General features: G+C 57.2%; 10 protein-coding genes across 10 annotated transcripts; 8 read left to right on the top strand and 2 right to left on the bottom strand.

Moving 5' to 3' along the window:
- Positions 1–146: 146 nt before the first annotated feature.
- On the top strand, positions 147–392 carry SLS55_003222 (uncharacterized protein; the record flags this gene model as incomplete). The annotated part of the gene is made up of 2 exons (XM_066774700.1): positions 147–235; positions 287–392. The coding sequence occupies 2 exons, from the start codon at positions 147–149 to the stop codon at positions 390–392; spliced, it is 195 nt and encodes a 64-aa protein (XP_066634819.1).
- Positions 393–744: 352 nt separating this feature from the next.
- NPC2 (Phosphatidylglycerol/phosphatidylinositol transfer protein) lies at positions 745–1414 on the top strand (the record flags this gene model as incomplete). Its single annotated transcript, XM_066774699.1, has 3 exons — positions 745–944; positions 1050–1266; positions 1328–1414. 3 exons carry the CDS (start codon positions 745–747, stop codon positions 1412–1414), a joined length of 504 nt encoding a protein of 167 aa, XP_066634818.1.
- A 508-nt stretch (positions 1415–1922) lies between these two features.
- VMA7 (H(+)-transporting V1 sector ATPase subunit F) lies at positions 1923–2513 on the bottom strand (the record flags this gene model as incomplete). The annotated part of the gene is made up of 4 exons (XM_066774698.1): positions 1923–2063; positions 2141–2278; positions 2362–2397; positions 2454–2513. The coding sequence occupies 4 exons, from the start codon at positions 2511–2513 to the stop codon at positions 1923–1925; spliced, it is 375 nt and encodes a 124-aa protein (XP_066634817.1).
- A 5012-nt stretch (positions 2514–7525) lies between these two features.
- Positions 7526–9353, top strand: SLS55_003219 (uncharacterized protein; the record flags this gene model as incomplete). The annotated part of the gene is made up of 4 exons (XM_066774697.1): positions 7526–7813; positions 7878–8042; positions 8104–8325; positions 8388–9353. 4 exons carry the CDS (start codon positions 7526–7528, stop codon positions 9351–9353), a joined length of 1641 nt encoding a protein of 546 aa, XP_066634816.1.
- A 5387-nt stretch (positions 9354–14740) lies between these two features.
- On the top strand, positions 14741–15118 carry SLS55_003218 (uncharacterized protein; the record flags this gene model as incomplete). Its single annotated transcript, XM_066774696.1, has 1 exon — positions 14741–15118. The coding sequence occupies one exon, from the start codon at positions 14741–14743 to the stop codon at positions 15116–15118; it is 378 nt and encodes a 125-aa protein (XP_066634815.1).
- A 656-nt stretch (positions 15119–15774) lies between these two features.
- SLS55_003217 (uncharacterized protein) lies at positions 15775–16592 on the top strand (the record flags this gene model as incomplete). The annotated part of the gene is made up of 2 exons (XM_066774695.1): positions 15775–16019; positions 16094–16592. The coding sequence occupies 2 exons, from the start codon at positions 15775–15777 to the stop codon at positions 16590–16592; spliced, it is 744 nt and encodes a 247-aa protein (XP_066634814.1).
- Positions 16593–17219: 627 nt separating this feature from the next.
- SLS55_003216 (uncharacterized protein) lies at positions 17220–18027 on the bottom strand (the record flags this gene model as incomplete). The annotated part of the gene is made up of 2 exons (XM_066774694.1): positions 17220–17708; positions 17773–18027. The coding sequence occupies 2 exons, from the start codon at positions 18025–18027 to the stop codon at positions 17220–17222; spliced, it is 744 nt and encodes a 247-aa protein (XP_066634813.1).
- A 475-nt stretch (positions 18028–18502) lies between these two features.
- SLS55_003215 (uncharacterized protein) lies at positions 18503–19150 on the top strand (the record flags this gene model as incomplete). Its single annotated transcript, XM_066774693.1, has 2 exons — positions 18503–18953; positions 19008–19150. 2 exons carry the CDS (start codon positions 18503–18505, stop codon positions 19148–19150), a joined length of 594 nt encoding a protein of 197 aa, XP_066634812.1.
- A 956-nt stretch (positions 19151–20106) lies between these two features.
- SLS55_003214 (uncharacterized protein) lies at positions 20107–20565 on the top strand (the record flags this gene model as incomplete). The annotated part of the gene is made up of 1 exon (XM_066774692.1): positions 20107–20565. One exon carries the CDS (start codon positions 20107–20109, stop codon positions 20563–20565), a length of 459 nt encoding a protein of 152 aa, XP_066634811.1.
- A 2543-nt stretch (positions 20566–23108) lies between these two features.
- SLS55_003213 (uncharacterized protein) lies at positions 23109–25586 on the top strand (the record flags this gene model as incomplete). Its single annotated transcript, XM_066774691.1, has 4 exons — positions 23109–23115; positions 23897–25028; positions 25079–25121; positions 25173–25586. 4 exons carry the CDS (start codon positions 23109–23111, stop codon positions 25584–25586), a joined length of 1596 nt encoding a protein of 531 aa, XP_066634810.1.
- Between the last annotated feature and the right edge of the window lie 1180 nt (positions 25587–26766).

The raw sequence follows: 26766 nt of genomic DNA, 5'->3' as shown, positions 1-26766 counted from the left end.
TGCCACGAGCACTCAAAATATTCCAGCGATTGCGGAAGACACGTGGAGAAGCTATTGTCCGGGAGACGTTCAAGCAGGTAATGAGCGACAGGTTGAGGTTCAGAGACGAGAAGAATGCTGACCCAACGAAGCGAGAATCATTCCACATGCCAGACGGCCCAGAGCAGGTAGCGCGCGATGAACTCTTCATGTCCAAGTTGGGCAAGGAAATTGACTGCGCATTTCCAAGTAGATGGTAAGTTGCGAAGTGCGAGCAGATCACGGCCATTGCTGATGCAGGGTGCAGGACGTGCCCCGAGGTGCAGCCATGGCTGTACGGATATGATGCTTGGAAGGAAGTGGATAGCGCGTTGCGGGAGGCCGGCGGTGTGGAGAATGCGACCAAGCTGTAGCGATAGCGATTCGTGGCGTTTGTCCTTCTGGCATTTAGCGTAACTAGTGAACCAATACACAAGTAAACGGCATCTGCGGTACTGAGAGCAGAAATTGGTGTAGAAGTAGAGCAGAGGCAGCGTGCAAACTGTTGTTGGGAGCCAGGGTTGCATGGACCGCCAAAGCGCGCGCCAAGGCCGAGCCCCAGCCACTTCATCGTCATCTGTCACAAGGTCATCCGCAGCCTGAGCTCGCCGCCCTCTCCACAAATCGCCTCCGTTATCGTCGCCGACCACAACAGAGCTCTCCCCACAAACAACCGCCATCGCCATACCCTCTCGACAGTCGCATTTTTTTCGCATCAACGTCGCCATGAAGCTCTCGACGCTACTGCTCGCGGTCGCCAGCCCGCTGGCCGTCTCGGCCTCCCTTGGCGGTTTCCTAGGCCAGCAGGAGGTCATCAACCAGGACTTGTCCGTCCCCGGCGACAACCCACTGTTCTTCTGCGAAGACCCGGCCGACAACATCCTCACCATCGACTCCGCCGACCTGGACCCCAACCCGCCTGAGGCGTGAGTAACCCCAAGCTCCCAGTTCTCTTATCACCGTTGCTCCCACTTTCACGCGCAACCGCCATCAAAGCAGCGCAAGTAGCGCTAACGCACGTCGCGATGCAGTGGCACGAACCTCAACATCAAGGCGAGCGGTACGCTCTCTGAGAAGGTCGAAGAAGGTGCCAAGGTCCGCTTGCAGGTCAAGTACGGCTTGATCACCCTCATCAAGCAGGAGGCTTCGCTGTGCGAGTACGTCAAGGAGGTCGGCCTCGAGTGCCCCCTCGAGAAGGGCGATCTCAACCTGACCAAGGACGTCGAACTGCCCCAGCAGATCCCTCCGGTAAGCTTGCCCTGCCTACCCTCAAGCATTTCACGTAGATACTGATGGCGTGATTTTACAGGGCAAATACACCGTTCTCGCCGACGTCTTCACCAAGGACAATGCGAAGATCACTTGTCTCACCGCTAGCGTCCAGTTCCACAGATAGGGTGTCTTTGCGTCTTCGAGACCTTGACATGGGCAGATGGCAGGTTGTTACCAAAAGAAGAAACAGCGACGCGAGGCGGGCTGTGCGATGTCAGGTGGAGTTTGTACAGTATTACAGGACTTGATGGCTCTTGGGTGACGCCGGTGGAGGGCTTTCTTATCAGTTTGTGTATTCGTTGGGCCGAATGCCATACGCGCATGGTCGACTCGGTCGAAGATACCTTGGTCGACGAGGCGTTAAGACCATTTCAATTAGGTTAATGACATTTTATGATTGGGGCAAGGAACCTGCGCATTCCTTCCCCTTTGCCGATTGTCTGAAGCTAAGGGATATGATTTGCTATTGTCGAAGCGAGCCGTGGCCTGAAAGCGACGACACATAGCCTATCAATGGTGAGGACGAAACACCGAGTCCATCTTGTTTTTGGGTATAAATTGATGTATAGCTGTACAAGCAGAACGCCTCCGATAGAATGCTCGTTGTATGCACAGGTTCGGCCTCTCGCCATTTACTCTCCGAACAGCCTCCGCACGCGCTTCAACACGCTGTCCTTGTCGGGATCGTAGGGGTGGTCTTTGGAAGGAATTTCGAGCAGAGACGGGAAAGCGGCGGTGTAGGCATCGACGCGATGGCGTATACGCTCGGCAATCTGGAATTCGCTGTTATTTCATGGCCAAGAGAGCATGAGAAGACGCAAGACATCGGGCTGAGGTGTGATTGCCGTACATGTTGGTTGATAAGTAGGATAGCGATGTCCTTCCGCTCCTCAGTGAACTTGTCAAAGGCGGCCTCGATGGCAGACGTCTCCGTCTTGTTGTCGACGACTAGGAAGTTCTTCTGGTTGTCCGGCGGCTGCGTGACGTGCTACACGCGGGGTACATCAGCTGGGGGCTGCCAGGGATTATTGCGGCCTGCGGTAGCAATGATAAGGCTCTAGAGGAACTTACGCCGACGCCAGCGAGGAGGAGACCAGTCACCGAGTCCTGGAGGAAGTAGCGGTTAGCAGAGCTCCAGCGCATCCAAGGAAGGGAGCCCGCACCTCATCTCCGATGACAGCGAGGAACTGACGATCCTTGTAGGCAGAAGCTGGGGCAGCCATGGTCGTAGTTGGCGGCCTGCGTGCACTGTCGTGAACGGCAATGCAGGCTGTGGTTGAAGGAAGCTGGAGCTTGGTCGTCGGGCTGTGACGCCGCGGGGACCACGAGGCCGATCACGGGCAGGGATTCTCGGCGGCCGGCGCTCTTTCCTCCGGCACTGTTTACAATCGGCCGTGCGCTTTCCATCTGTTCAAAGAACCAGGCCACCGACAAACACAATGGCCCCGGCCCGCAGCTCGACATAGCATGGTAATCACTTCGCACCACTGCAGAACGATACTCGACTTCCTTGTCCAGCTTCACAATCCGACTTTCGCTCTCTGCGGCCTCTCCATACGCTAGCGATGCCCCCGCTTATCCGCCGCCGCCCGCTCTCGGAGCGCATCAAAGCCTACCTGGATCCGTACGACTGGCTATTGTGGTTATCGGAGGAACTCAACAGCAATGATCTGGATGAGGCGCTCAAGGATTGGGCATGGCCCATAGGCGTTGCCGTCAATCTGATCTTCATGATCACAAGAGCGAACAGTGGCGCAATAACCTCGCGAGACAGTGAGGACGTATTCGGAGACTATACTGCTAACGCCGGGACTGGTTGGTTTCGCTGGCTGGTAGATCGCCTTGTCCCCTATGCTGGTATAAAACCCTCACTAACAAGCGAATAGTGCTCCTTCATTGTACACCTGCTGTCGCTCCTCTCGCTCGTGAACGCCTTCTTCACTTTTCAACGCAAGCGCCACTACCGACTCTTCGAGAACCCTGTCGAGACAACCCCGACCACACCTTCTGCGCGCCGTGTTCGCGTCGACTCGTCGCCTCTCGCTTCATCGCCGCTACGCTTTCTCTCGAACATTGTCGCATCATCTAGCGCACAGGCGCGCGCGCACCCGGATGCAAATCGCGAAGTGTGGGAAGTATCTGTGTGGGACCCTACGCCGACATGCCTGCGGCTCTTCTGCTTGTTCAGCCCTGGACATGTCCTGGTGTACTGGCTCTTTCTTCCGCTGGGCCCGCTGGACCCACGCCCCAGTGTGACAGTAGCCATCACTATAATTCTCGGGGTTCTGATGACAACACAACTTCATTTACTCCAATCCTCCTTCTCGCAACAGACTAAAGATGCTGCGTTGATCCATCGTGAGGTTCTTCACGAGTACGACACCAAATTCGTGCACCCCAACCTGAATAGGCCCGTTCGCAATGTGGGTACGCAGACGCCGGACCACGAGTCTAAGGCCAGGGCCACTAGAGAAGTCGATACATACACACCGACCACCGTCATTAACAGGGGATTCCGCACTAACCCCAACCCTGCGTACGCTGGGCAATACGACCCGGACAACGCTCTCCAATCCGAACAGCGTGCTCCACGATCTACTATGCCGAACCCGTTCGTTACTCCACGACTGGCTAACGCACAGGTACCGACTGGATCGCCTGGGGGTTCCTCAGTGGGGCGCAGAACAACCACCACCATGAGACAGCCTGTATTCCGCTCCACAGCTGATGCCAGTACGGGCGATGGCGGCAGCCTGGGTGTGTACTCTCATGCTGCATCACCTCTGCGCAAGCCGCAGTCCACAAACTTCATGAGACCGAATGATTCCGAACGGAGGCTCGCCTCTCCAGAGAGGAGGAGAGGTAGCCCGCTGAAACGCATGAACACGCCTGGAGACATGGGCAAAGTACCAGAGCTAGAGAGGCCGGGTTCGGAAAGGCAGCGAAGGCCGTACTATACGGGGCAAGATTCACGGCGGGAGACAGGACGGTATTAGGAGGAGTGCACTTTTTTTTCCACCATTCTCTTGTGGTTGTTGAGATACCACAAAAGCCGGAAAGGTGCGGTTGGTTAGCCACTCATCCGCATTAGCAAACAGCGTTACAGGCGTTTATTGGGAGTTGAAAGGGATTCCACGCATGGTACGCGTGTGTATTTCAGCTAATTTGCCTCTATTGACACCGCATCGAAGGCAACTTGCGGGTCGCGAAAATGTAATTATAAATCTTCGAATGGAAAAAAAAAAGGCACGTCAATCATCAGCGTCGTGGCCCATCCCTGCCAATCGATCCATCCTCCCTTCTCTTCTCATACACACACACACACACACACCCTCCCTCCAGCGCTCCCTCATTCCCTCCACCCCGCAATCTTCTCCTTCAACCCCTGCCGAAACCCTCCCTTCTCCTTCCCACCATCATCAATCTCCTGGCCATCCGTCTTCACCTCCTTCTCTCCCTTCTCCCGCTCCCTCCTCTCCCTCGCCTCCGCCACTTCGCGGTCGAACTGCTCCAACCGGGCCTTGCGGGCCGCCGCGGCTCTGTCGGACACCTCGCCGTTCTCGGGATTGCTCGGCCGCGGCTCGCCGCCGGGCATGTAGGGCGAGGTGCGGTTCTGTTGCGTGGTCGAGATGTAGCCTGCGTTCAGGGAGGATATGCCGGCGGAGAGGGAAGGCATTGTGAGGGGGTTTGTTTTTCTCTTTTCTTTTTGTAAGGGTGGTCCCGGTGTTGGTTGTTGGAGTGGATGGGGGGAGGGGACTGCAAGGGCGGCTTTGGTCGGGTGTTGCTGATTGAGTGGCACAGAGCGTCTGACAGGAGTGGTGTAGTGGTCCTGGTTTGGATGTCGGATAGGGTGGTTCGGGATTGTTTGGATTGGTTGATGGGTTGTTAAGTTGATGTAGTCCAAGCGTAGTGTTTGATTTATTCTGAGGGCGTGGTTGACAAAAGTGATCGACTGGTACGTTACGGGAGACCAGAAAATCGGTTGCGGAAGGGGATTTGCAAATGTATTTATGATTTGAAAACTTGGCTCCTACGGCAAAGAGCTATAATACACTGCGCCTCAATGTGTACTACTAGGTATGTACATCATTTTCCGCAAAGAAGGTGAAGCTGACAAGGACACCCACGTGATGAGATTCTTGACGTCACGGTAGTGGCTGTGTGATTCCTTCTCGGCACACTCGTTCCGTCGCGTGGGCAGAAGCAAGCAGAGACATCGCCTTCTCCTGGACAACACCATCCCCCATGTACCTGGCATTCGGCTGGGGCCGAGATAGGATTCTAATCATTGAGGACGGGAAGGCAAGGAAAATTGCCCAATCACCTACGACTCGCACTTCGGATAGGCCTGGTCAATGCTGCAGATAGTGCTTTATCAGTGCTTTATCGACGTCGGGCATCTACCACGCGACCAATAGTCAGGAAGAAAAATTGGAAATCAGAGGCGCCCCACGCCTCGATGAATCCCACTCTCTTCTTCTCGCCAGAAGTGGCGCGCAGGCAGCCAGTAGTAGATCATCCGGGTCTCGGGAGCAACACGAGGGTGGATGGGGTTATTTTTGGCGGCAGCCGAGGATGACCGCTTGACAGGGCTGTGGGCTCATGCGAGCACCTTTTACCGTTACGGGCAAAGTGGGTAGGCTAAACGAGAAAGTTAAAGTGAGGCAACCGGCAGTCGAGCCGGCGGGAGGCGCAATTATTGCCGCCTAAGTCGACATCCCGAAAAGCTGTCGTGCTTTGTGAGAGGAAATTGAAGCGGGGTGTTGGCCATGCTAACGGTGGTGATAGGTTAGGAGCAGTCACAGCGCATTTGGTGGGACTGGAAAGAGCCGACGGCGCTACGACGAGGAAATTGCAAGTGCCTGCGGGCGGCTGTGCCCTCTCGTGTAAGCTATAGGTGTTTAAGGGCGCTTGGACAGAGGGAGCATGTTTGAAACCTTGCAGCGTGCAATGCAAGGCTAACGCGAGAGCAGACACGTTTCGTTGCAGAGTTTCGGAGTGAGGGCCGGGCAGGAATGCGGCGCTGGTGTCGAGCGTGGGCGGGGCTCAGGGGCAGGCACGATGGCTGGGTGGCAAGCACAATACTACAGCGACACTCGGGTGGCGGAAGCGAGGCTTGTTGCAAAAGGGGTCCGTTGTAGAAGTGGATGAGGCTCGTGTCGATAGTGCACGCTCGGGTTTGGCTGGGGCTGGGGCAGAGCGGGGCCGCGGCGTTGGGAGTGGCCGTCTTCTGTCTCGAAGCAGTTCGGCTTCCTTGCCTTGGCCGCTGCCACACCTCAACTGCTCTCACGCTCTCCTTCGCTCCACCCAGGAACAACTGGGGTTGTGGGCTTCTGTTTGCTATCCGCTGTCCTGTGCTGCTCTCGTACAGCCGCAATGCCGGGTGAGGGCGGAAAAGTTGCGGTCACTCTGCGGGTTGCTGCCTGCTCCGTTGCGCGCGCGGATGCGCCGGCGGTCATGCAACCTCGCGTTCACGGAGGTCAAGCTTTTTCATTTCCCACCGAGCGCTGCGCTGGCCCACAAAGCTTGGCACCGACTTTCTCGGCCCCTGGGCTCCATCGCTCTCCCTCGCCCTCGCAGTCGGCGGGTCCGCTCCTCCTCGCGTGCGTTGGCTCGCATGCGCTGCCTCGCATTGTGGCATCGACCCTCGTCCGTCCTCGCGTGGAGCGTCGTATCAATGTTGTGTGCGACCGACTCTGCGCGCTCTGCCGCCACAGCGCTGAGATATGCATCGCGCCGATTGGGCTGATCGATAGAGTAGATGCCGTGCACGCGCCACCCAGACGATACGGCAACGAAGGCACAAGGCGGTGTCTCTGCGGCAATTGAAATGGTGTCTCCAGGCCTGCGCGCTGCCGGCGCCAAGTGGCGGTACGGTGCTGAGTGAGCTGGATGCATGTGCAGGCGGCGCAGCTCTGATAACGGCGCCAGTGACTGTTAACCTGCCAGACCGGGCCTGTCGGGCCAGGCAGATCCGCTGCATCCTCCAGAAGTGGGACCGCCGGAGAAGGCCGTGCGCCCATATCGGCCGGCAGTGCGCCACAGCCATGGCAGCCATCGCGCATCCAGAGCCCTTTTCTGGCTCGTATTGCTAGCTTGAGCCCGTGCCTTGATGAAGCCCTAGGTACCTACTATATCTCACAAGCCCACCCAAACTCTCTTCTCCACGCTCTTCCTGTGCAACCGCAACTGCCAACCCTCTCCCACCTGCGCCGCTCGTTCGACACTGCCCACCATGAGCTGGAAGAGTTTGCTGTCGCCCTCGTCGCCGCGGTACACCCCGCTCGGCTTTCCGGACGCGCCTGCGAAGTCGAGAGTGCCGCCGCGCCGCATCCTGTACGCCGGCGCTGCCGCAGTTGCCACCGTTTTCGTCATTGCTACTGCCTCCTGGCACGTCAACCGCCGCTCGCCCTTCCACGACCCCAGCTATTTCGAAACCGTCAAGCTGTCCGAGGGCTACAAGTGGCAGTTCGACACCCAGCGCGACTCCCTCAACTATGGCCTCACCGACGAACAGTGTGATGTAAGTTTGTTCAGCCGCAGTTTCCACCCTTCGTGATGTCATGTCCGCTAACCAGCCGCCACAGGCCGCTTTTCCCGACCTGTTCCTGGAACTGGACCGTGCCCAGGATTTCTTTTCCGACAACCCGATTCAATACAAGGATGTCCACCTTTCCACCGAGGCTGAGCTGAACGAGAACTGGAACGGAAAGACGCGCGCTGAGTTCCACCTTCTGATCTACAATGGCGAGGTACGCGAAAAAGAAGATCTAGATCCAGCCCAAAAATAGTCCAACTAACTCCTTTTCCCAGTTGATCATTGTCGATGAAGCCAAGGGCGAGCCGGACCGATCCCGTGGCTTGTCCGCAATGGCATCCATGTACCGTGCCATTACTGCCCATCCCAACCCGCGCTCCATTCCCAACATCGAGTTCATCCTGGATCTGCACGACAACAGCCAGCCTGGACCCGAGGGCAAGATCCGCTTCACCTGGGCTCGCCACAAGGACAACCCGTTCATGTGGGTCATTCCCGTAAGTACTTCAAAATATCCGAGTATTCCCGGCGAACATTGAGCCTAATGAATCTGCGTTAGGACTTCGATGGATGGACCTACCCCGACGATGCCGTTGGATCTTATGTGCAGTTCCGGAATGAAGTGGCGGAGATTGAGAAGCCGTTCCACGAGAAGATCCCGCAGCTCGCGTGGCGTGGCAGTCTGGGCGTCAACCACGGTCTGCGCCAGAACCTCATGGACGCATCTGAAGGCAAGGAATGGTCCGACGTCAAGGCCATCGACTGGAGGACGCGGAGCAACGTTTTGGCCATGAAGGACTTCTGCAACTACCAGTATGTCGCGCACACCGAGGGCAACACCTGGAGCGGCCGCCTGCGCTACCTGCAGAACTGCGAATCGGTGCCCGTCATCCACGACCTGGACTGGGTTGCGCACTACTACCCGCTGCTGCAGGCCGATGGCCCGTACCAGAACTACGTCAAGGTCAACCGCGACTTCTCCGACCTGAACGAGAAGATGGAGCATTTGATCGCGAACCCGAACGAGGTCAAGCGCATCGCGGCGCAGTCGGCGCAGACCTTCCGCGACCGCTACCTGACGCCCGCGGCCGAGGCGTGCTACTGGCGCCGCATGTTCGCCAAGTACGCCAGCGTGCAAGACTTCCAGCCGTATCTGTACGACGAGGAGCTCGGTCCCGATGGCGAGGTGGTCCACCGCTTGCGCCGCGGCCAGACCTTCGAGCGCTTCGCCTTCCGCGGCAAGGATGGCTCTGAGCACGGCATTTTCGAGGAACCCAAGAACGAGTGCAAGAACGAGTCCAGCGTTGCCTCTCCCACTCCTGTCATGACCCCAGTGACGCCCATCACCCCCGTGGCCACTCCCGTCGAGCTGATTGAGACTCCCATCGAGACCCCGCTTGACGGCCCCGTACCGACGCCCGCTGTGTCTGATGAAGTCCGCACTGCGGAAAACGCGGAAACTCAGGCTCCAGCTGCCTCCTCTGCCCCCCTTGAGGGCAACCAGGATGATTTCTGGGGACAATAGACGGATAGATGATCTCTTAAGTGTTTAACGGCTGTTTTGTGGGCATGAAAAGAAAATGGAAGCACATTGGCGTTCTCCAAAGGAATATGGAGGGTATGGGTTCTTTCAAATCTTTCCTTTTTTTTTTCACGTTGATACCCTTTATGCCGAGTGGCTGTATCAAATTCCTTCTTCTTTCCATTATCCTGTTTCCTTAAATTCTGCTGGCTCTAGTCGACGAGGGGCGAGTAGTTGCGCTTGAAACTCACAAGCCGTTGCGAAAGCCAAAGTCTTTTTTCCTTCACTTCTTCAATAAGCGCTTTAAAGTGGTTCATACACAAGATATGTAGGAGGTGAGCATTACGGGTCAAGCTAAGGGGATGGGCATTTAGACACTAGACGACCGTAGCCCGTTCCAAATTAATGTCTACACGATCTTATACAACAATTCCCGTCTGTCCAAACTCAGTGAGTGCGATGTAAACGGCAGCCTTATATGATAGCGGGTTGACGGTTCAAATAAGCTTTCGGTTTGACAGATCCAAAGCACTGGGTTGAAAAGCACTGACGACTGACGCTAAGCTCTATACATGTCCTAGTGACGCGCGTCCCATCACCCTGATAAGGCCTCCGATTGGGGATCCCTCGTGTATATCCATTTCTTTGCTCGTATTGCCAAGAAGCAAGAAACAAAAGTCGGCGCCGTTGATGGAAAGATTTGAGAGATATTACCAGGAAAACGTAATAAAAGAAAAAAACAAAGATCATGCGGACCACGAAAGAATGAAAGAATCAAACGACACGCTCCCTTTTTTTCCTTTCAACCTTTCGCTTTTCCGGTGATTGCGGAGAGGGAATGGGACATAGGGATGGGAGGGAACAGAATAGAGTCTCCTAAAAAGAAGACCACGTTTGCTTTTTCTTCTCCGACACGTCAACAGATCGCGTTTTCGTTTCGCATAACCCACACCCGTCCTTTCCATCCGTCCACCTCAATCCCGTCCCTCTCCCCCACCTCCTCCCCCACCAGGCGACTGCGCCGCAAACGCCGGCGTGGGCGGAGGAGGCGGCGGAGGCGGAGACGCTGCTGCTGCTGCTCCCCCTGCTGCCGGCGGCACCCTCATCATCCCCCTCATCCACTCCCTCCATTTCCCTGCGCCTCCTCCTCCACTGCCATCGTCGACACTACCGCCACCCGACATGTGGTGCAGTTGTTGCTGCAGGTGGTGCTGCGGCGGCAGTTGCTGCGGCAGCAGCTGGTGCTGCTGGCTGCGCCCGTGGCTGCGCATCGCCGCCTCGCCGCCTTTCCGCAGCATGGCGGCCATGGGCGGGCTGGTGCGGGGGCTACGCTGCGGCTGCGACTGCGGCAGTAGTGATGGTGGCGGTGTCGGTGGGCTGCTGGTCGCGGGGGTGCGGTCGACGTGAGGAGGGGTTCCCGGAGGAAGATAGGGTGGTGCGGGGCTTGAACGGTGGCTGGTGGTGGTGCTGGGGGAACGCGACGACGACGGGTCTTCGGGCGGTGGGGGTGTGGATGATGATGGAGGTGGAGCGAGGTGACTGTGGTAGTGGTGATTGGGGTCCGGGTCGACGATGCCGCGGTTGCGACGGGATTGCAGCAGCTCTTGCAGGCGGAGCTGCTCGTCCGGGTGGAGGGTGATGGCGTCGGGGAGGGTTGTTGTCATTGTTGCTTTGGGGGTGGGCGGAAGTGATTCGTGAGGGGTTTTTCCTTGTTCGAGGGGGGCCTCCTTGCTAGAAGGGAGGGGAGGGAGGATGAAGTTGATGGTTGGGTTGGTGACGGAGAGTAGTAGTGAGCAGTGGTAACGTTTCGTCGAGGTTCTCAAGTTCGTATGCGGTTTGTCTTATGTGGCTCGTCTTGTTTCGTGTGTCGCCGCCGAAATGTGAGCTGCTGGTCGATGTCTTTCTTCGTTTCCTTCGACGTTGGAAAAGCTGTGGTGTGTTGACACGGCAATGACGAGATCATGCGTGGTGGTGAGTCCAGCTCGTCGTCGATCGTCCAGAAAAAAATTAAGAATGGTCGCAATCAAATTAACTAATCCCAGGGTCGATGGCTTGGCAGCAGCGTTCAGATTAATCGGTGTGCAACTATGCGGCTGGCAGCAAGCAATTGTGACGCATGCAAAGCAGGCGGCTCCGACGGTAAGTAAGAGACAAAAACAAGATCAGTCTGCTGTCATCCTCCTCCGACCGCCCCCGATAAGAAGGAAAATAAGCGGTGACGTTTGCTGCAGGGCTCACCTACCCCACGCCATGCGAAAGACGGCGGTCGATCACATCTCCATGCATGAGTGGCCCGGTGGGCCCGCTCACCCTTCCCGCGTCTGACCACTCCGATCCGCCGTCCGTCCGTCCCGCAAACCGGTCCAGCGTGTGCGCCAAGGGGGCTGCGCTTCCTCGCTCCAGACTCCAAGAAAGCGAGCGAAGGAAGGGTTCCGCTGGTCGACAGGCTGACTGGCTGACGCGCGCTCTCGAACGATTTACTTGTGCTGGGCGCCACTACTACTACTACTCGGCAGCATGGCACCGAGCCTTTTCGCCCCTGCAAACGGAAGCGGGCGAGAGCGGAACGGGTATGGGGAGGCAGCAGGAAGGGGATTCGGGAGGCTTGCTCGATCTGTGGTTGGGAGGACCCCGTGACGTCACAAGCGGGAAGGGCGTGGGATGAGCATGGGCAGACTGGCTCATGATAAAAGAATGGGGGATTAGACACACGGCAGCGAATGGGCCGGCGATACGTTATTGCTTTCGGTCAGTGCGAGAGGGGAGAGCAAAACATCCATTGCGGCGTTTCGTGTGAGGGGGAGATGGCGTTCGTGAGGCGTCTATCATCATTCGATGGTTCGTTCGGAATCGCATTTGCATGGTTCCGCGTGCGGGGGTGGAGAGAGAGTTTCTGGACAGCGCTCCGGCTCCGCGCCCAGCCACATAGCCACGCTGGGCCGAGATTCCCCTCCGCGCGCCAATGTGCGGAGCTGCGGACCACAGGAGCGCGGCGCCGGCTTGTCCGAGTCCCTTGTAAGCCTGTCATGCTTGGTCATCAGAGAGCAGTATCTTGGCTCATATTTCGTGCAAGAAAGCAATAACCACTGTAAAATATGTCGAGTCCTTGTCAATCATCATCCGAATTCCCCCAAAGAAAGGGTCCAATCGATCGTGGCTGCATTCAATCATGTCTCACTCGTCGACCATATTACACTTCATCTCATCACGCTCATCATGCTCACTCAATAGCCCGCTCGTCCCAGACGACCAAACGCGGATCTGTGTGCACAGCAGTCAGCAATCAAAAGCCCCTCTAAACACGCGCGCGCAGCTCGCAGCATCAAGGATTTGTAGGTAGAGGAATGAGAACGGAGACGCGAAGAAGAAGAAAAAGGACAGCAACACAACCACACACCACACACATCGGAACCCGATCAATTTAATATTGAGATAAGAGCATACGTAAGACCCTGCCCGATGGCCTCGACCAACGCCGCCGCGCTGTGCGGTCCGTCGAGTCGTTGTCTGCGCCACCACTCCCTGAACCCGCCCCTCTTCTCGTACGCGTACTGGATCGGGTTGTAGCCGTCTTCCGCCTCTCGCCTGCGCCGCGCGCTGTCGGTGGATCTTGCCGACGGGCATGGCGACGAGGCGCGCTTGTCCGATGTGGATGTGGAAGGGTATTTTGAGGCACGGGCTTCGGCGATGATGCGATCGAGCTCGTCGGGGTAGGTGTGGTGGTGGTCGGGTTGTTGTTGTTGCTGGTGGTGGTGGTGGTAGTAGCGGTTGTTGCTTTCGGAGTCTGTGGTGCCGCCTATGGTGGCGGAATCTGGGTGTAGATGGGCGTTCATGATGAATGCGCTGCTGCAGCACTGCGCTTATGGTGGAAGTGTCGAACAGGCAGGTGATCGGGAATATTGCCGTTGGATTCTTTCGTTGGGCGCTGATAGACGTGGTCGTTGTTCGTTGCTCGTTGCTCGTCCAAAATGTGCAATTTAATTGAACGGTACAGATCGTGAAATGCGTATATGCCTGAGATGTTAGCGCACGAAGCAGAACTGCCGGATATAAGTGCGAGAGCGACGGAGAGCGCGATGTCACATTGAGACTGCTACAACCCAACATGGAGGAGGCACGGATAGATTACTGTGCCCTGATGCTGCCCAGAGGCTGTGTTGAATCCTTCGGCGGCGCTCCTCCACCAGTACGGACGAAACGAACGAGCAACGACAGCGTCGAGTCCAAACACCTGCTCTGCGACGCCCCTACTACGTCGCCCGAGCATTTGCGAGGCCGAAACGAGGCATTGAAGAGCAGGCAGACGACCCTTCTCATGGCAAAATCTTTCTAGAAGGGCGGGAGAAGGCAGATTGGCGGAGGTGGCCCTAGCGCGATGACGGAGCTGTGTCGGGCGCTTATAGGCGGCCCATCAGCCACGAAGGAAGCGAGAGGGCGCAGTGCGCAGGGCCATCGCTGCTGGTACTGTTGCCGAAAATAGCTACGAAAATCATAGCGGCAGTTTTAACGGCGGTGGACGACGAGCTCGGTCTTCCATTCGCTCTGAGAGCAAGAGGCGGAGAAGGCGGGCGGGTGACCGTTGGTCAATCACACAGGTGCCGACACCGAGTTGGAGAGGACGTCACGGCAGGACGGAAGCTCCGGTTTCATCGCCAACGCAGGAACGCGGCAACACAGGGACAGGGCCGCGTTTTGTAGGCAGTCTGGCAGGTCATTCCAAGACAGATGCGTAGCGTGATGCGGGTAATGCGGGCGGAGATCAGCAGGCGTCGTGAACTCCTTGCCGGTCTTGCAGCATGTCCACGCAATCGCCCCCAGCTGACAGGCTCTCGGCACCGCTCTTCCGTTGCACGCCAGCCAAAGTCACTGCTGACATGCCGCTTTTCCGGCCAGCTGCCTGCCCCAAGTACGGATACCGGCATAGGGCTGAGAGAGTCGCGCGTCATGATGGCAGCGCGGAGTCGGCCCGGACGCTGTCAGTCGCTGCGAGGTCCCATCTAAACACCACGGGATGCCGACGCTACGCCTGTCTGAACACCAGCGGCCCAGCGCAGTCGTCTCGGGGCCCGTGGACCATGATGCGCGTGAACACGGGCCCGAGCGTCGCGGGGCAGCGGCAACCGATCATGTTCGCGCGGCTCTGGCGTGCCGTGGTGATGGGGTGGTATATATGCGTGGCGCTCCCCATGCCTTGACTTCCAGGCCAAGCTTCGCAGAGACCGCCCCTGAGCCCATGACCCTTTTGCTTCTGCTGCTCGAAACCGTCGTTGACCGCTTCCGCTGTACCTGTACGTGAGCTGTTCCCCTCGCCTGATGCATGCGTAGCTTACCCGTTGATACCTGCGCAAAGCCCGTGCCTGCAGCCCGCCAGACCACCAACAGCCCCCGCCATGGCCGCCCTCACCAACCTCACGCGCGACTCCTCGCCTTCGTCGCGCACCAGCTCGCCGGCACCGCCGCCCAGGTACCCGCCCCCGCCGTCGTACGGGGCCATCGACACCGACCTCGAGGCCAACGTGGTCATTGCGAAGCCGGTGAAGTTGTCGTCGTCGTCGTCGGCCAAGAACGTTGATGTGGCGGCGGCCGAGGTGCGCATGGAGCCGGCGTGGATGGCGTGGCGGCGCGAGCGGATGCAAATTCTGGGGCCGGTGCAGCAGGACAAGCGCGTGCTGCTGTGGGCGTGGTCGCTGCTATGTATCTTCGCCATCGTGCTGGGCGTCGGGCTCGGGCTGGCCTACGGCAGGAAGACGCCGGCCGACTCGGACTAGGTGCTTCGGGCCTCGGCGCGCATGAACGAGTCGCCGCGTCGAGGGCTGGCGTCGAGACCGAGATTGCGATGGACGACAGTTTGCGCCGTTTCCAGAATGTTTCGGCGTATGGAGAGCGGGCGCCCGCCAGACAGGGCGTGACTAGCTGGCGAGAAACACGCGGCGTGCGTAAACTGCCGGAGCGGCGTTCGCACGGGTGAAACAAGCAACTAAGCGACGCCTCTTTGTGGGGAGCCCAGGAGAATTGGGCCTGCATTCCCACCAGCCAGACGCGCCCTTCCCGACACTCCGACCGAGCCGGCCCGGGATCAGGGCGCTGCTCTGTCTGATCTCTCGAAACACAGTCCCCCATACGGAAAAGCTTGTCATCTACTTGCCGCACCAGTTCGGGAGATGGCCTTCGATTCCCACCGCTCCCGGCCGTACATCCTCTCCAGGCCAGCTCGCGGGCCGCCTGGTCCTATCCACTTACGTCAACCTGGGGCTGCTTCCACTTCACTCTCGCCTACACGTTTCCAGAATACCCGTCCCTAGTCTCCCTACTTTTGCGTTTAAATACCATGCCTGTCCCGCGCCCAGCTATCTGTTCTCCAGCAAGCATCTTCCTTCGCTGATCCACCCATTCCTTCTTTGATCTTCCACCTTCTTTACCAACCATGAAGTTCACCTCTGCCGCTCTCTGCGCTGGCGCAGCCGCCCTCGCCGCTGCCGCCCCTACCAAGACCCTCAACCGTCGCGCCGACTTCTGCGACCAGTGGGGCAGCACCGTCACCGGCACCTACACCGTCTACAACAACCTGTGGGGCCAGGACAACGCCGACTCCGGCTCGCAGTGCACCGGCGTCGACTCTCTGAGCGGCGACTCCCTGGCCTGGCACACCAGCTGGACCTGGACCGGCGGGTACGTCTCGACTCCCCTTTCCACTCTCGCTTCCATGTATACAAGGCGTCCAATACTAACGCGAAACAAAACAGCGCCGGCCAAGTCAAGTCCTACGCCAACGTCGTCCTCACCGACGTCGAGCAGGTGCAGCTGTCGACCATCTCCTCCATCCCGTCGACCTGGAAGTGGTCCTACGACGGCAGCGACATCGTCGCCGACGTCGCCTACGACCTCTTCACCTCCTCGACCGCCGGCGGCGACGAGGAGTACGAGATCATGATCTGGCTGGGTGCGCTCGGCGGCGCCGGCCCCATCTCGAGCACCGGCTCGTCCATTGCCACCACCACGCTGGGTGGCGTCAGCTTCGACCTGTACTCGGGCCCCAACGGCCAGATGACCGTCTTCTCCTTCGTCGCCAGCAGCTCGGCCGAGGACTTCTCCGCCGACCTCAAGGACTTCATCGACTACCTCACCACCAACCAGGGCCTGTCCACCAGCCAGTACATGAAGAGCATCGGCGCCGGCACCGAGCCCTTCTCCGGCACCGACGCCGTCTTCACCACCTCCGAGTTCTCCGTCTCCATGTCGTAAACCCGTCGACGACGCAGTGATTTGAGCGCGGATGGGGGGATGCGGCAACTTCCAATGTTGCCTCGGACCTTTTTGTTTTGCACTTCGTTGTACAGAATTAACTTTACTTGAAAAATTCATGAATGTGGTGGATGCACTTAATGTTTGCCCGTGACATGTTGAATGTGTGTGAGGTTGCTGGCGGTGAGGGGCAGTTAATCTATCCTCGTCGCGGGAAAATTGATGGCATACTATGCTTGATTTCGAATCAAGCCTTGTGGCGCGCGCGCGTAGCCGACGCCCTCGGCGGGGTAAGACCGCAGGATGGCTTGCGGAGAGGGGAACAGTTGTGTAAGTCAGGGCTGTGTGTTCATCTCAGACAATGTAACGCGGTTTATTGAATTGGACAGTAGCCGCACTAAGATCTTTGCAAACAAACAAGAATGAGCCTCATGTTCGTTTGTTTTTGATTGTTGACCACCTTGTTCGGGAATAGCAAACATCGAATTTGTTCACGGCTGTGTTGCTACGGGAATTCTACGAAAAAGTATAGGCCAAACTGAACCAAAGCAAACAATATACAGTCTTGCTCGGAAGCTGTTCTCGAACGCATTGCTATGGAGTGTCTTGATAGGCTGTAGAGCCAAATTAATCCAAAGTGAGTAATGAACAGTCAGTCAGCTCCAACACCCTGTCCCATACTGACACCTGCGATACGTCGGAGTTCACCGAAGTTTCTTGCAGCCAGTGATACACCGACTTGATCTGATCATCCCCGGACACGGCACGCTCCTCCAAATACGTGCGATGAGACTTCCACGAACCCACCAGCCTCCTGGCCACATTACCGGATTTGTGAGTGTACACGTCATTTGGACCGACAATGACTCCCATTTTCATGACATCGTCCACCATACCCGCTGTGCAGGGGTCTGAGCGCGTGCAGATCCAAGCGCCCTTGGTCGGCCGATGCACTCCCTCCATCCCAATGCTCTGGTCGACGCGTAGCACGGGTTGCATGGTCTCGGGGACAAAGACTTCGAGGGAGAGCGTGCCGGGGGCATGGTCGGGCATCTTGGCAATCATCTTTCTCAAACGTTCCAAGGGATTGCATTCGAACAAGGCATCGCGCGTGAACTGGGTAATTAGGCACGTGTACTGTTAGCGCAATATATCCCATCTTGGCTGGAGGTGCATTTACTTCAGTCCATTGGTAGGCAGGGACGAAGAGAAGGTCGGGAATCGGGCGGGGCGAGGTATGGTCGAGCCTCCTCTGGTGGCGCCCTCTGAGCAAATATAGCTTCCCCATGCCGAGAGTGGTGGCGGCGAGTTCGTTGACGGCGAGGGCAAGCCGCGCAAAGTCAGGGAGGGGGGTGATTTTATAGAAGTCTTCTCTCTGAAAGACGTAGTGGCCGAGCTGAGTGTCAAGGTCGCCCTCGGTTTGGGCTTTGTACATGTGATAGTCGGGCGGTAAGACCGAGATATCCTGCGGTTCGATGGTGGATTCCGGTGTTTTGATGGTGGATTCTGGTGTTTTGCTGGTGGATTCTGGTGTTTCTTGCGTTGTACTTGCCGCTGGACTAAGGACTGGCGTAGTAGAGGGTGACGAGGAGAGATCCTGGGGATCGATGATGGATTTTGATGTTTCTTGCATGATAAATGCTGCTGGAGTAATGCCTGGCGTAGTAGAGAGTGACGAGGGGAGACAGGGTGCCGACAGTAAGAAGCAGCACATCCGTTCGGCGGATTGATTAGTCACGACGGGTTGATACTGGGTCGCGCCTTCTTAAACTGCCTCTCGCCCATGCCTCCGGTGCGAAAAATCTCTGCCAAGCCATCCCACCCTCTTATTTTTCTTCTGCCTGGGTCGCGCCCACCTTTCTCCATCTGCACGCACCTGATCAACCCTCGAGCCAAAGAACCCGACCACCATGGCTCTCTTCACGGATGCCAGCCTGTACCGCCACAAGAAGGCGGGCTACAACCGATTCTGCAAGGATACGCATATGCTATTCATCCAGCTCATGGACAACGCCGCCTCTGAAGTTGACATCGACAACTTCATCCGCTTGAGCGAGGCCGAGGAGCGACTTTTCCGCGTCGCCAGGCTGATCATGCTCGACTTCAACAGGCCGGAAGAAATGTGTCCCCACCCGCACGCCAGAATGGAGCGCATTCGCAACCACTTTCGTAACCGCCTTGCTTCCATGCCCAGCGACACACACATGAACGTTTGTCCCAACTCGTTCCATCGCCGCGACAGGCTCTTGGTCCGCCACGCCATACTCGAGCAATGGAAGCGTGAGCGTGAAGCCCACGGTAAACCTGCCATGACCCCGGAAGAAATCAACTTGCGTTTCTTCATGCTCAACATCCTCACCTGTAAGCTGAGCCCGAGCAGATGGAAACAACCTTGTACTACTGAAGTGGCGATAGGTCTCCCGCTCGAGACTGACACTGATGTTCCACCTGGCGCTACTCCCGCCCAGGTTTGGGAAAGCCTCATCGATCATGTCCATGCTGATCCTCACCTTAACATCGGTGTGACCATGGCTGATGGTACCGCCCACTACTATTAGAGAAGCGTCATGCCTATCCTCCGACCACTTTCTTGCCACGTTAGATGATGCATTTTATGCTAGGATCGTTTCGAACATAAGCTCGGAGGAAAGTGATTGTTGAACGGTCTATGAGAATACTTGTCATCTGCGGAGGGGGTATTGGTCTGGTGCTACTTCACTGGGGTCCTTGGACACGGTTTTCGATGCGAAAGTCGGAGGTCAATGTCGGCTGTGGCTGTTCGCAAAGTAGCTACCCAGGTACTCATCCTCTGGATCTTGAGCGGCATCCTCAGACAATGGATAGCTAGTCAATCAAATGCGCTTGGCTTCTTCAGCTTGAATCGCATCCATTAGTCCCACAACTCACAGCTTGCTGATGCGACTCAGGTCTGCGGGATGAACCCCGCGGTCAATATGAAACTGTGCGTCGATATGTAAAGCATGAACACGACCTCTCCACCTATTCAGTTGCTCAATGACTACATGATGACTACTATTATCATTGCAGCCGAAAAGAGTAGTCTGCGATCAATCCGAGCAAGTGCACCTGCCCCTCCGGACTTCTACGACACTCATACTCTTGCCGAAGAGGGCATTCTTTCCAGTGTGGGCCATATGGCCCTTCCTGGGACCCTCTTGATTTCATTTCCAGTCGTAGCTGGAACCTTCCTCATATCTGTAACCTTCGCCGCCGCATGCTTAACGTGTAAGATATTTTGTGGTCGCCATCTCATTGTTGTACGTCATTCCCTTTATTTGTATTTTCCCCGTCAAAGGCTCTTGTGACAGACAATATTTGTGCCCTGGCAAAAGTTTGAAGTGGAGCGGTTGGAAAGACGTGGCAGCAAACAAACGGGTTTTGTAGAAGCATTGGTATGTGCGACCCGCCCCTGCTGCATATAACTGTAGGAATTGGGGAGGATGGATGCAAATTGGAAACCTTCGCGAACGCTAAACGGAAGATCAGCTGGACAATGGCGCCATTCGAATCTCCAGGACAATATCCCCCCACACATTCTGGCTACAAGAGGTTTTTTGAAGACGTCAGCATACTCTACAGGTCCCTCACAGCAACCAGTACACTCAGAACCGAGGATTTCGACAACTTCATTGACCTGATCGAATACGATAAGCGGTTGTACCGGCTCGCTCTTGTGGAATGTCCTGTTCTCCGCTTGCCGCAAAGCCACGGCTGGCCGCATCCCAACCAATACAAAGCGCAGCTGATGAGGAAGTTCTTCGACCGGCGCCCGTTGCCGGAACCGCTCATTGATCCATCGCCATATTCCGATGTCACTGAGTCAGAGCGGTTGAAGATCCGGCAACGTGTCATTGCAGCGTACATGCGCATTCGGTCGCATGAGTGGAGGCCTTTTGAAGAAGGTGAGAAGAGGAACATTCTTCGCTATGCCACCTACCTCGTCGGTGAGTGAGGCACAATGAGTGCGGTGAGCGCGACTTGACATTGCATGCAGGTCTCCCGAATCATGGAGCCGGTACTGACCATGCGTTTTACTTTGGCGAATCTGGAAGACCCAGCATCAAGTATGTCGACAGGAACGGTGTGAGCCTACGAGACCCAGATTATCGATTTGGGGAGTGGGAATGAGTGAGTGGTTGCATGGCCGGGCGGACACCATTTTGTATCTTGACAGAGTGAGCGGAGAGTCTCTCCCCTCCGGATAGGTAGTATGGTTTTGTGGAAAATGGTGACAAACCACGAGTGGTTGCTGCAGGTGATTTTGCACATCACCCCGGCGACGGCCCCACCCATATTCGGTTTAGCGTCTCAATCTGTCCCGGTGATCGCCATGCCCTTCCGTCCTATATAAACCCCTCCTCCCTCGACCTTTCCTCTCTTTTTTCTTTTCTTCTTCGTGCTACTCCCTTACTGGCGCGTTCGAGGAGGTTGGTGGAAAAGGACAAGAAGGCCTTGGCAGGCACCCAATCTTCTTGTCTGGGTTTTCTCTGGGCTCAGAGTTTTTTTACCCTGGAGAAGGCGATCTGCCTTCTCCGCTTTCGTTGATTGACTGGACTTGATCCGGCCTTCGAGGAAGGAAAGATTCAGAGAAGAGCTCTGCTTAAGTGAAGAGCCGCACCACAGATTAAGAGAAGAACCATGGGAGCGGCTGCGTCAGCCGCTCTCTCACTGATCGCCGTGGCGGAACGACTTCAGACTCGTCGCGTTGTGAGTCGGCGGGCGGCGGCAAAGTCGGAGTGAAATGAAGCTGCTGGAACCATACGGCAAGTGCGCCTCACCTGCGCATGCCGCGCGCCAAACCGACTGGCGCAAGAGCGTACATCTATCTATCCACCACCCTCCCGACCTCGTCCAGTACTCTCCTCCACGACACAACAGCAAGCGGCCGCTCCACCCTACCGCCGACGGTCATCCAGCTCAAACACCCCACCCGCATACAAACAGCATCATCCACTACACCGCTCGCCCAGCCGCGCGCGCGACCTTGCCTCACCCAAAGCCCCAAAGAACCAGCTCACCTGAACCGAACAGACCAGCAAGCCTACTCAAGCCAGACGAGCCATGCCGACCCCGCCCACCACTCCAGCCGCGACGGCGGCAACCGCCCCCACCACCCGACCCATCCCCTTCGCCACGAGCACCCAGTACCCGACCACGCTCACCGGCACGCGCCTCTACCTCCGTGACGTATACGCCCTCACCGTGCTGCTCACGCCGCCCATCCCTCCCGGCGCCAGCGCCACGATCGCGCGCTTCATCCGCCTCGTCTCGACCGGCGCCAACGGCCGGACCGACACGTCCGCCCACGACCGCAACCGCTTCTACGTGCTCGCGCTCGGCCACTTCCCGCTGCTGCGCCGCCTGCTCATCGGCGCCAGCATCGCGGGCCGGGGCGGGGACGGGGACGGGGACACGCGGACGGCGGCGGATCAGACGATGCTGGTGCTGCCGGCGCCGACGGTGCTGCAGGAGAGGCTGCTGTGCATGTACGCGCCGTGGAGGGCGGAGATGGGCGTGGGAGGGGCGCTGCCGACGCCCGGGAAGACGCCGGAGACGGCGTCGTTGCGGGGGGAACAGCTGGTGAAGAAGAGGGAGGAGGTGAGGGATTGGCTGCTGTGCGCGTTGGAGGTGTTGAGGCGGTATGCGGGCAAGGAGAGGGATGCGCAGGGCGGCGCGGGCACGGGACCGGGGTCGTGGGGGGAGGTGAGGGAGGCGGCGGAGGTGCTTGGTGGTGAGTCTCTATGTCTTTCTTTTTCTTCCTTCCTTTGGGGAAGGGCGGGGTTGCACTATGTGGTGTGGGAGAGAAGGACGAGGCCTTTGCTGACTGGGTGATGTGGATTTTACAGGGCTGAAGAACGATCCGCGCGGACCGCATTGGGCGCTGGCGGTGCACGCCAGATTCCTGAGAGTCGACAATTGGGATGATGGCGAACCGGTTGGGCGGAAACAGAGCCAGCACCCCACTGGAAGCCTGCTCGGAGATATTACGGATGTTATGCAGGGGGTTGAGACAAATGGCACCAAAGGAGCTTGAGGAGGGCATGCCACGGCAGTGCTCATGAAAAGACACTTTACGATATTGCAAGAGGAAAAGGGCAAAGCAAAAAGGAAGGAGATGTTGCCTGAGGCTCACCACATGGGCTCAAAAAAAAAAAAAAAAAAAAAGAAGGATGTAAGGTCAAATGGACGATTAATGGAACTTCAGGCAGGCGAAAAGAAAAGGATTGGAGTTTCTCATCAGGGATTTAATTACGGCAGGGGCTGGACGATTGCTGTGGACATTTTGAACGATCATCACTTCGTAAGAAACTTTGCAATGGAAAGCAGTGATGCAGGTAGAACGCAAGTATCACTATACAAATATTCACTGCAACTCCTACAGTATCGCCGGCGTCTACATTCTGGCCTGGTCTAGGTGTAGGCGTCGGTGATATTAGGCACTTTACGGCGGCAGTGCAGGAGTTCGACTCCACAAACAAGCACACCTCAGGGCAGATGCGGCGTCCACTTCCGCCTAATGAAATGATAATCGCAAAAAACCCAAGAGGTCCAACGGAAAGGGCTGCGAACGGGGTTTCTGGGCGCCCTCGAGGGCGTGTAGTTTTGCTTTTTTGCCAACCGTTTCTCTCTCCCTTTCTTAGTCGCTGTTCTCCGTCTTTTCGAACTCAGTTTTTGCGTATTTCTTGACTCATAGGTTTTGCTTGCATGTGGGCGGTGATAATGGTAGCGAGTTGCGGTACCGGCACTTGAAAGTTTGAAGGCCACGGCGGTTCGGAACCGGACCAATCATCGTCGCTCCCCTTTTTTAATCCTTGAAGGCAGCAAACCTAAGGTCTCGATAGTAGCGAGCGAGTGGCATCGAATAAAGTGGTGGTCGCAGATAAAAGCAACGATGGCGATCACGTGGACGGAGACAGCACTGACGTGTCCGAACTGACTCGAGAACCGTGTCCAGACGCGTCTCCGCCCGCACGCGTTTTCCATCTCCAATTCTTCAGAATTCCCCTGCTTTCTCCAGCTGCATCTCTCTGACCTACATCAATCGGGGTTGCGTTCTATTTGAGCCAATTGCATCGCCGTCTCGTTTGCAGCTGCCGTTCTCGCTTCCAATTGCCGTCCTACCGCTGCAATCGTTTACGTATCCAGTAGGTCCATCATCGACGTGACAACAATGAAGGCTTCGGCAGGGATCCGTCGCTCAGCCAGATACGGTAATCAGTCCACGAAGAGCACCAGTCACATGAGCCACCACTAAACCCTCGCCCCTTTCCACCCCACCACAGGCTACCTGCGCGCCCCCCGCCACATCCCGCGGTACCGCCTGTACCCCGGCCACCCGCTGTACAGAGCCGACCTGAACGAGGAGCAGCATCATGGCAAGAGCAAGGGATCGAGCAGCAACGATGGCGACGAAAACGCCGACTGGAAATCCAAGGTGCTCGAGACAACCATCACGACGCTGGGCTCCGTCGCCATCCTGGGCGGCGTCGGCTTTGCCTACCAAAACTACTACAAGGCCCAGGTCCTGTCCAAGATGGAAAACGCCTTCGACGCGGGCTTCTCGTCGCTCGAGCTGGCGTCGCTGGTGCGCCACTCGGACGGCAAGACGCCCATCAACGCGGCCGACGAGCTGCCCGAGGCGGCGTGGTGGATCCAGCGCGACGAGCAGCGCATGCTGGACGACATCCTGGCGGGGCGGGCGCGCGGCCACTACTACCTGCTGACGGGCGAGAAGGGCACGGGCAAGACGAGCATGCTGCTGGAGGGCATGCGCAAGGCCAACGGCGCGGGCGTCGCGCTGCTCGAGGCGCACGGCGACCCCGAGATCTTCCGCGTGCGCCTGGGCAAGGCGCTGGATTTCGAGTTCCACGAGGACTACATCGGCAGCCTGTTCAGCTTCAAAGGCCCGCGCGACACGACGGCGCTGCTGGACATCGAGCGCGCGTTCAACAAGCTGGAGAAGGTGGCGTTGCGGCGGCACGGCCGCCAGGAGCGCCCGCTGGTGCTGGTCATCAACGGCATCCATCTGCTGCGGGACGACGACGATGGGAGGGACTTGCTGGAGCTGATCCAGCAGCGGGCGGAGCTGTGGAGCGCGAGCGGGCTGATTACGTTGGTGTTGAGCAGCGATGACTATTGGATCTCGGAGAGGTTGATCCAGCAGGCGACCAGGATGCAGGTCCTGAACATCCCGGATGTGCCGCGGGATGTCGCGGTGGATGCTCTTAAGCGCTTCAGGTTCAAGTTCAAGGACGAGGAAGTTGCGCCGTCGATCTTGCACGAGGTCTACAGCAAGGTCGGCGGGAGACTGCGGTTCCTGAATCAGGTGGCGAGGTCGGATAACATGCTGGACATGTGCGATGCCATCCACCGGAAGGAGAAGATTTGGCTGCTGAACCAGTGTTGGATTCTCGGGTAAGTATTGCAAACCAGAATTGGGAGGCTGAAACTGACGGGTATTGTAGGGAGGAGATGGACGACGATGTCATGGATCAGCAGAAGTTTTGTGTAAGTCGAGTCGTTCCGCTTCGAGAGGGCAGAAGGTACTGACTATGACAGGCTGCTGCCATGGTGCTCGCCTCGGCTTTGGTGGAGCTAGAGGATGATGGAGCCGACCCAACAAGACTGCCGCAGATGGAGGTGCACAAGGCACGCCAGACCATGACCCGCGCCGATTTCCTGCAGCAATTAGATCACATCAACATCGTTGCCATCGACTCCAATGCCATGGTCCGGGCCGACTCGGTGCCCATGCAAAACGCCTTCCGCGAGATATGCAGGGAGCCTGGATTCAAGGAGCACCTGGAAGGTACTATTGACCGCATCAGCGCCATCGAGAGTCTGGGAAGAACGCGGGAGTTGGTACTGAAGGACTTGGTGGGTGACGGCGAGTATCAGCTGGCTGTCAGAAACGCCAAGGGATACGACCTTGAGACAATCTCCATGAAGGTGAAGCCTCCACCTGAGTCATAGTGTAACAGGGAATCGTCCAAGATAAGTACGTACTCTTTTATACATCGATGTTGCTCGTTTTTCTGTCAGTGATCATCGTCAACCTTTGCTGTTACAAAGCTACACAGTGGTAGAATACCGCACAAGGAAATTCCGTATCAGCTGCACTACCCCAGTCTCGGTGGCTTCATCAAATCTGTTGCTTCTTATCTTGACATCAACTTCTGTAAAGTTTGAACTTCATGGTTTTTGGTTCCTTATCCAAACAGGTAACCCATACAATTTCGAACGAGTAACAACCACATATTCCTAACAGCCTTCGAGCATCAACGGTCAACACCGGAAGCCGTTAGCGTATCTCTGCCTTCTCAGGACGTGTGTCAAGATGAGTAGTTCCATCGGGAGGGAGTGGACACTGTCACGTTCCCCATCATCCCCAGATTCCCTGGATATACAGCACACCAGACTAGCTAACGCTTTTGCTTCACAATTGAGACCAGACCAAGCCATACTGGATCCATGCCAGCCAAGTTTGCCGGGGCTACCGCTGCCTCCCGGCCAGTATTGCTTCCGTCAATCAGAACGCCTACGGCACGCCCGAAGTCCTCTCAAGTAGGGGCAGCGGGTGCCGCACCACCACGAACAGCAGGGACCGCCTTCCAAAGGTGAATCTCCACTATGGCGGAGATTGAGACGAAAGAGTGGCAGATTGGAAGGATGAAGGAGGCGGGGGCAGCGGCAGCGGGGCCGTTGCGGGGAGGGCGAGTCGAAGGAAGGTAAGGAGGATGGTGAGGGTGATCGATGTGTATCACCACTTAACCACCTAACCATTGACGATGTAGGCAGCGCCGGTCGCCATCTTCAAGATCTTCACCGGTGTGAGACTGGCGTTGTGGCGGCGCGCGGAGTTGGAGCTAGCGCAGTCGATCTGTGGGAGTCTGCCGTGCATCCTGAGGCACGATAATATCACGGCGGAAGCGGTGGTGGTGGCGGCGGTGTTGGATCTCGAAACGTTGGAGCTGCAATGGCAGGAAGCCACTGCGCATCGCACTTTTGGTCGAAGGGTTGGGCACTGCGCTGAGGTGCAAGTTGATTGGCTGGGTGGGGGCGAGTGGCTCAGCACGAGGCTTGGGAGGTGAGGCGTCCCCAGCAGGGGCGCAATCCTTTCCGGAGCCACCATCCCATTCCTTCCCAACGCCAT

This window comes from Diplodia seriata (assembly GCF_021436955.1).
Source record: "Diplodia seriata strain FDS-637 chromosome Unknown scaffold_3, whole genome shotgun sequence".
NCBI lineage: Eukaryota > Fungi > Ascomycota > Dothideomycetes > Botryosphaeriales > Botryosphaeriaceae > Diplodia > Diplodia seriata.
This window is presented reverse-complemented; position numbering and strand designations above follow the sequence as displayed.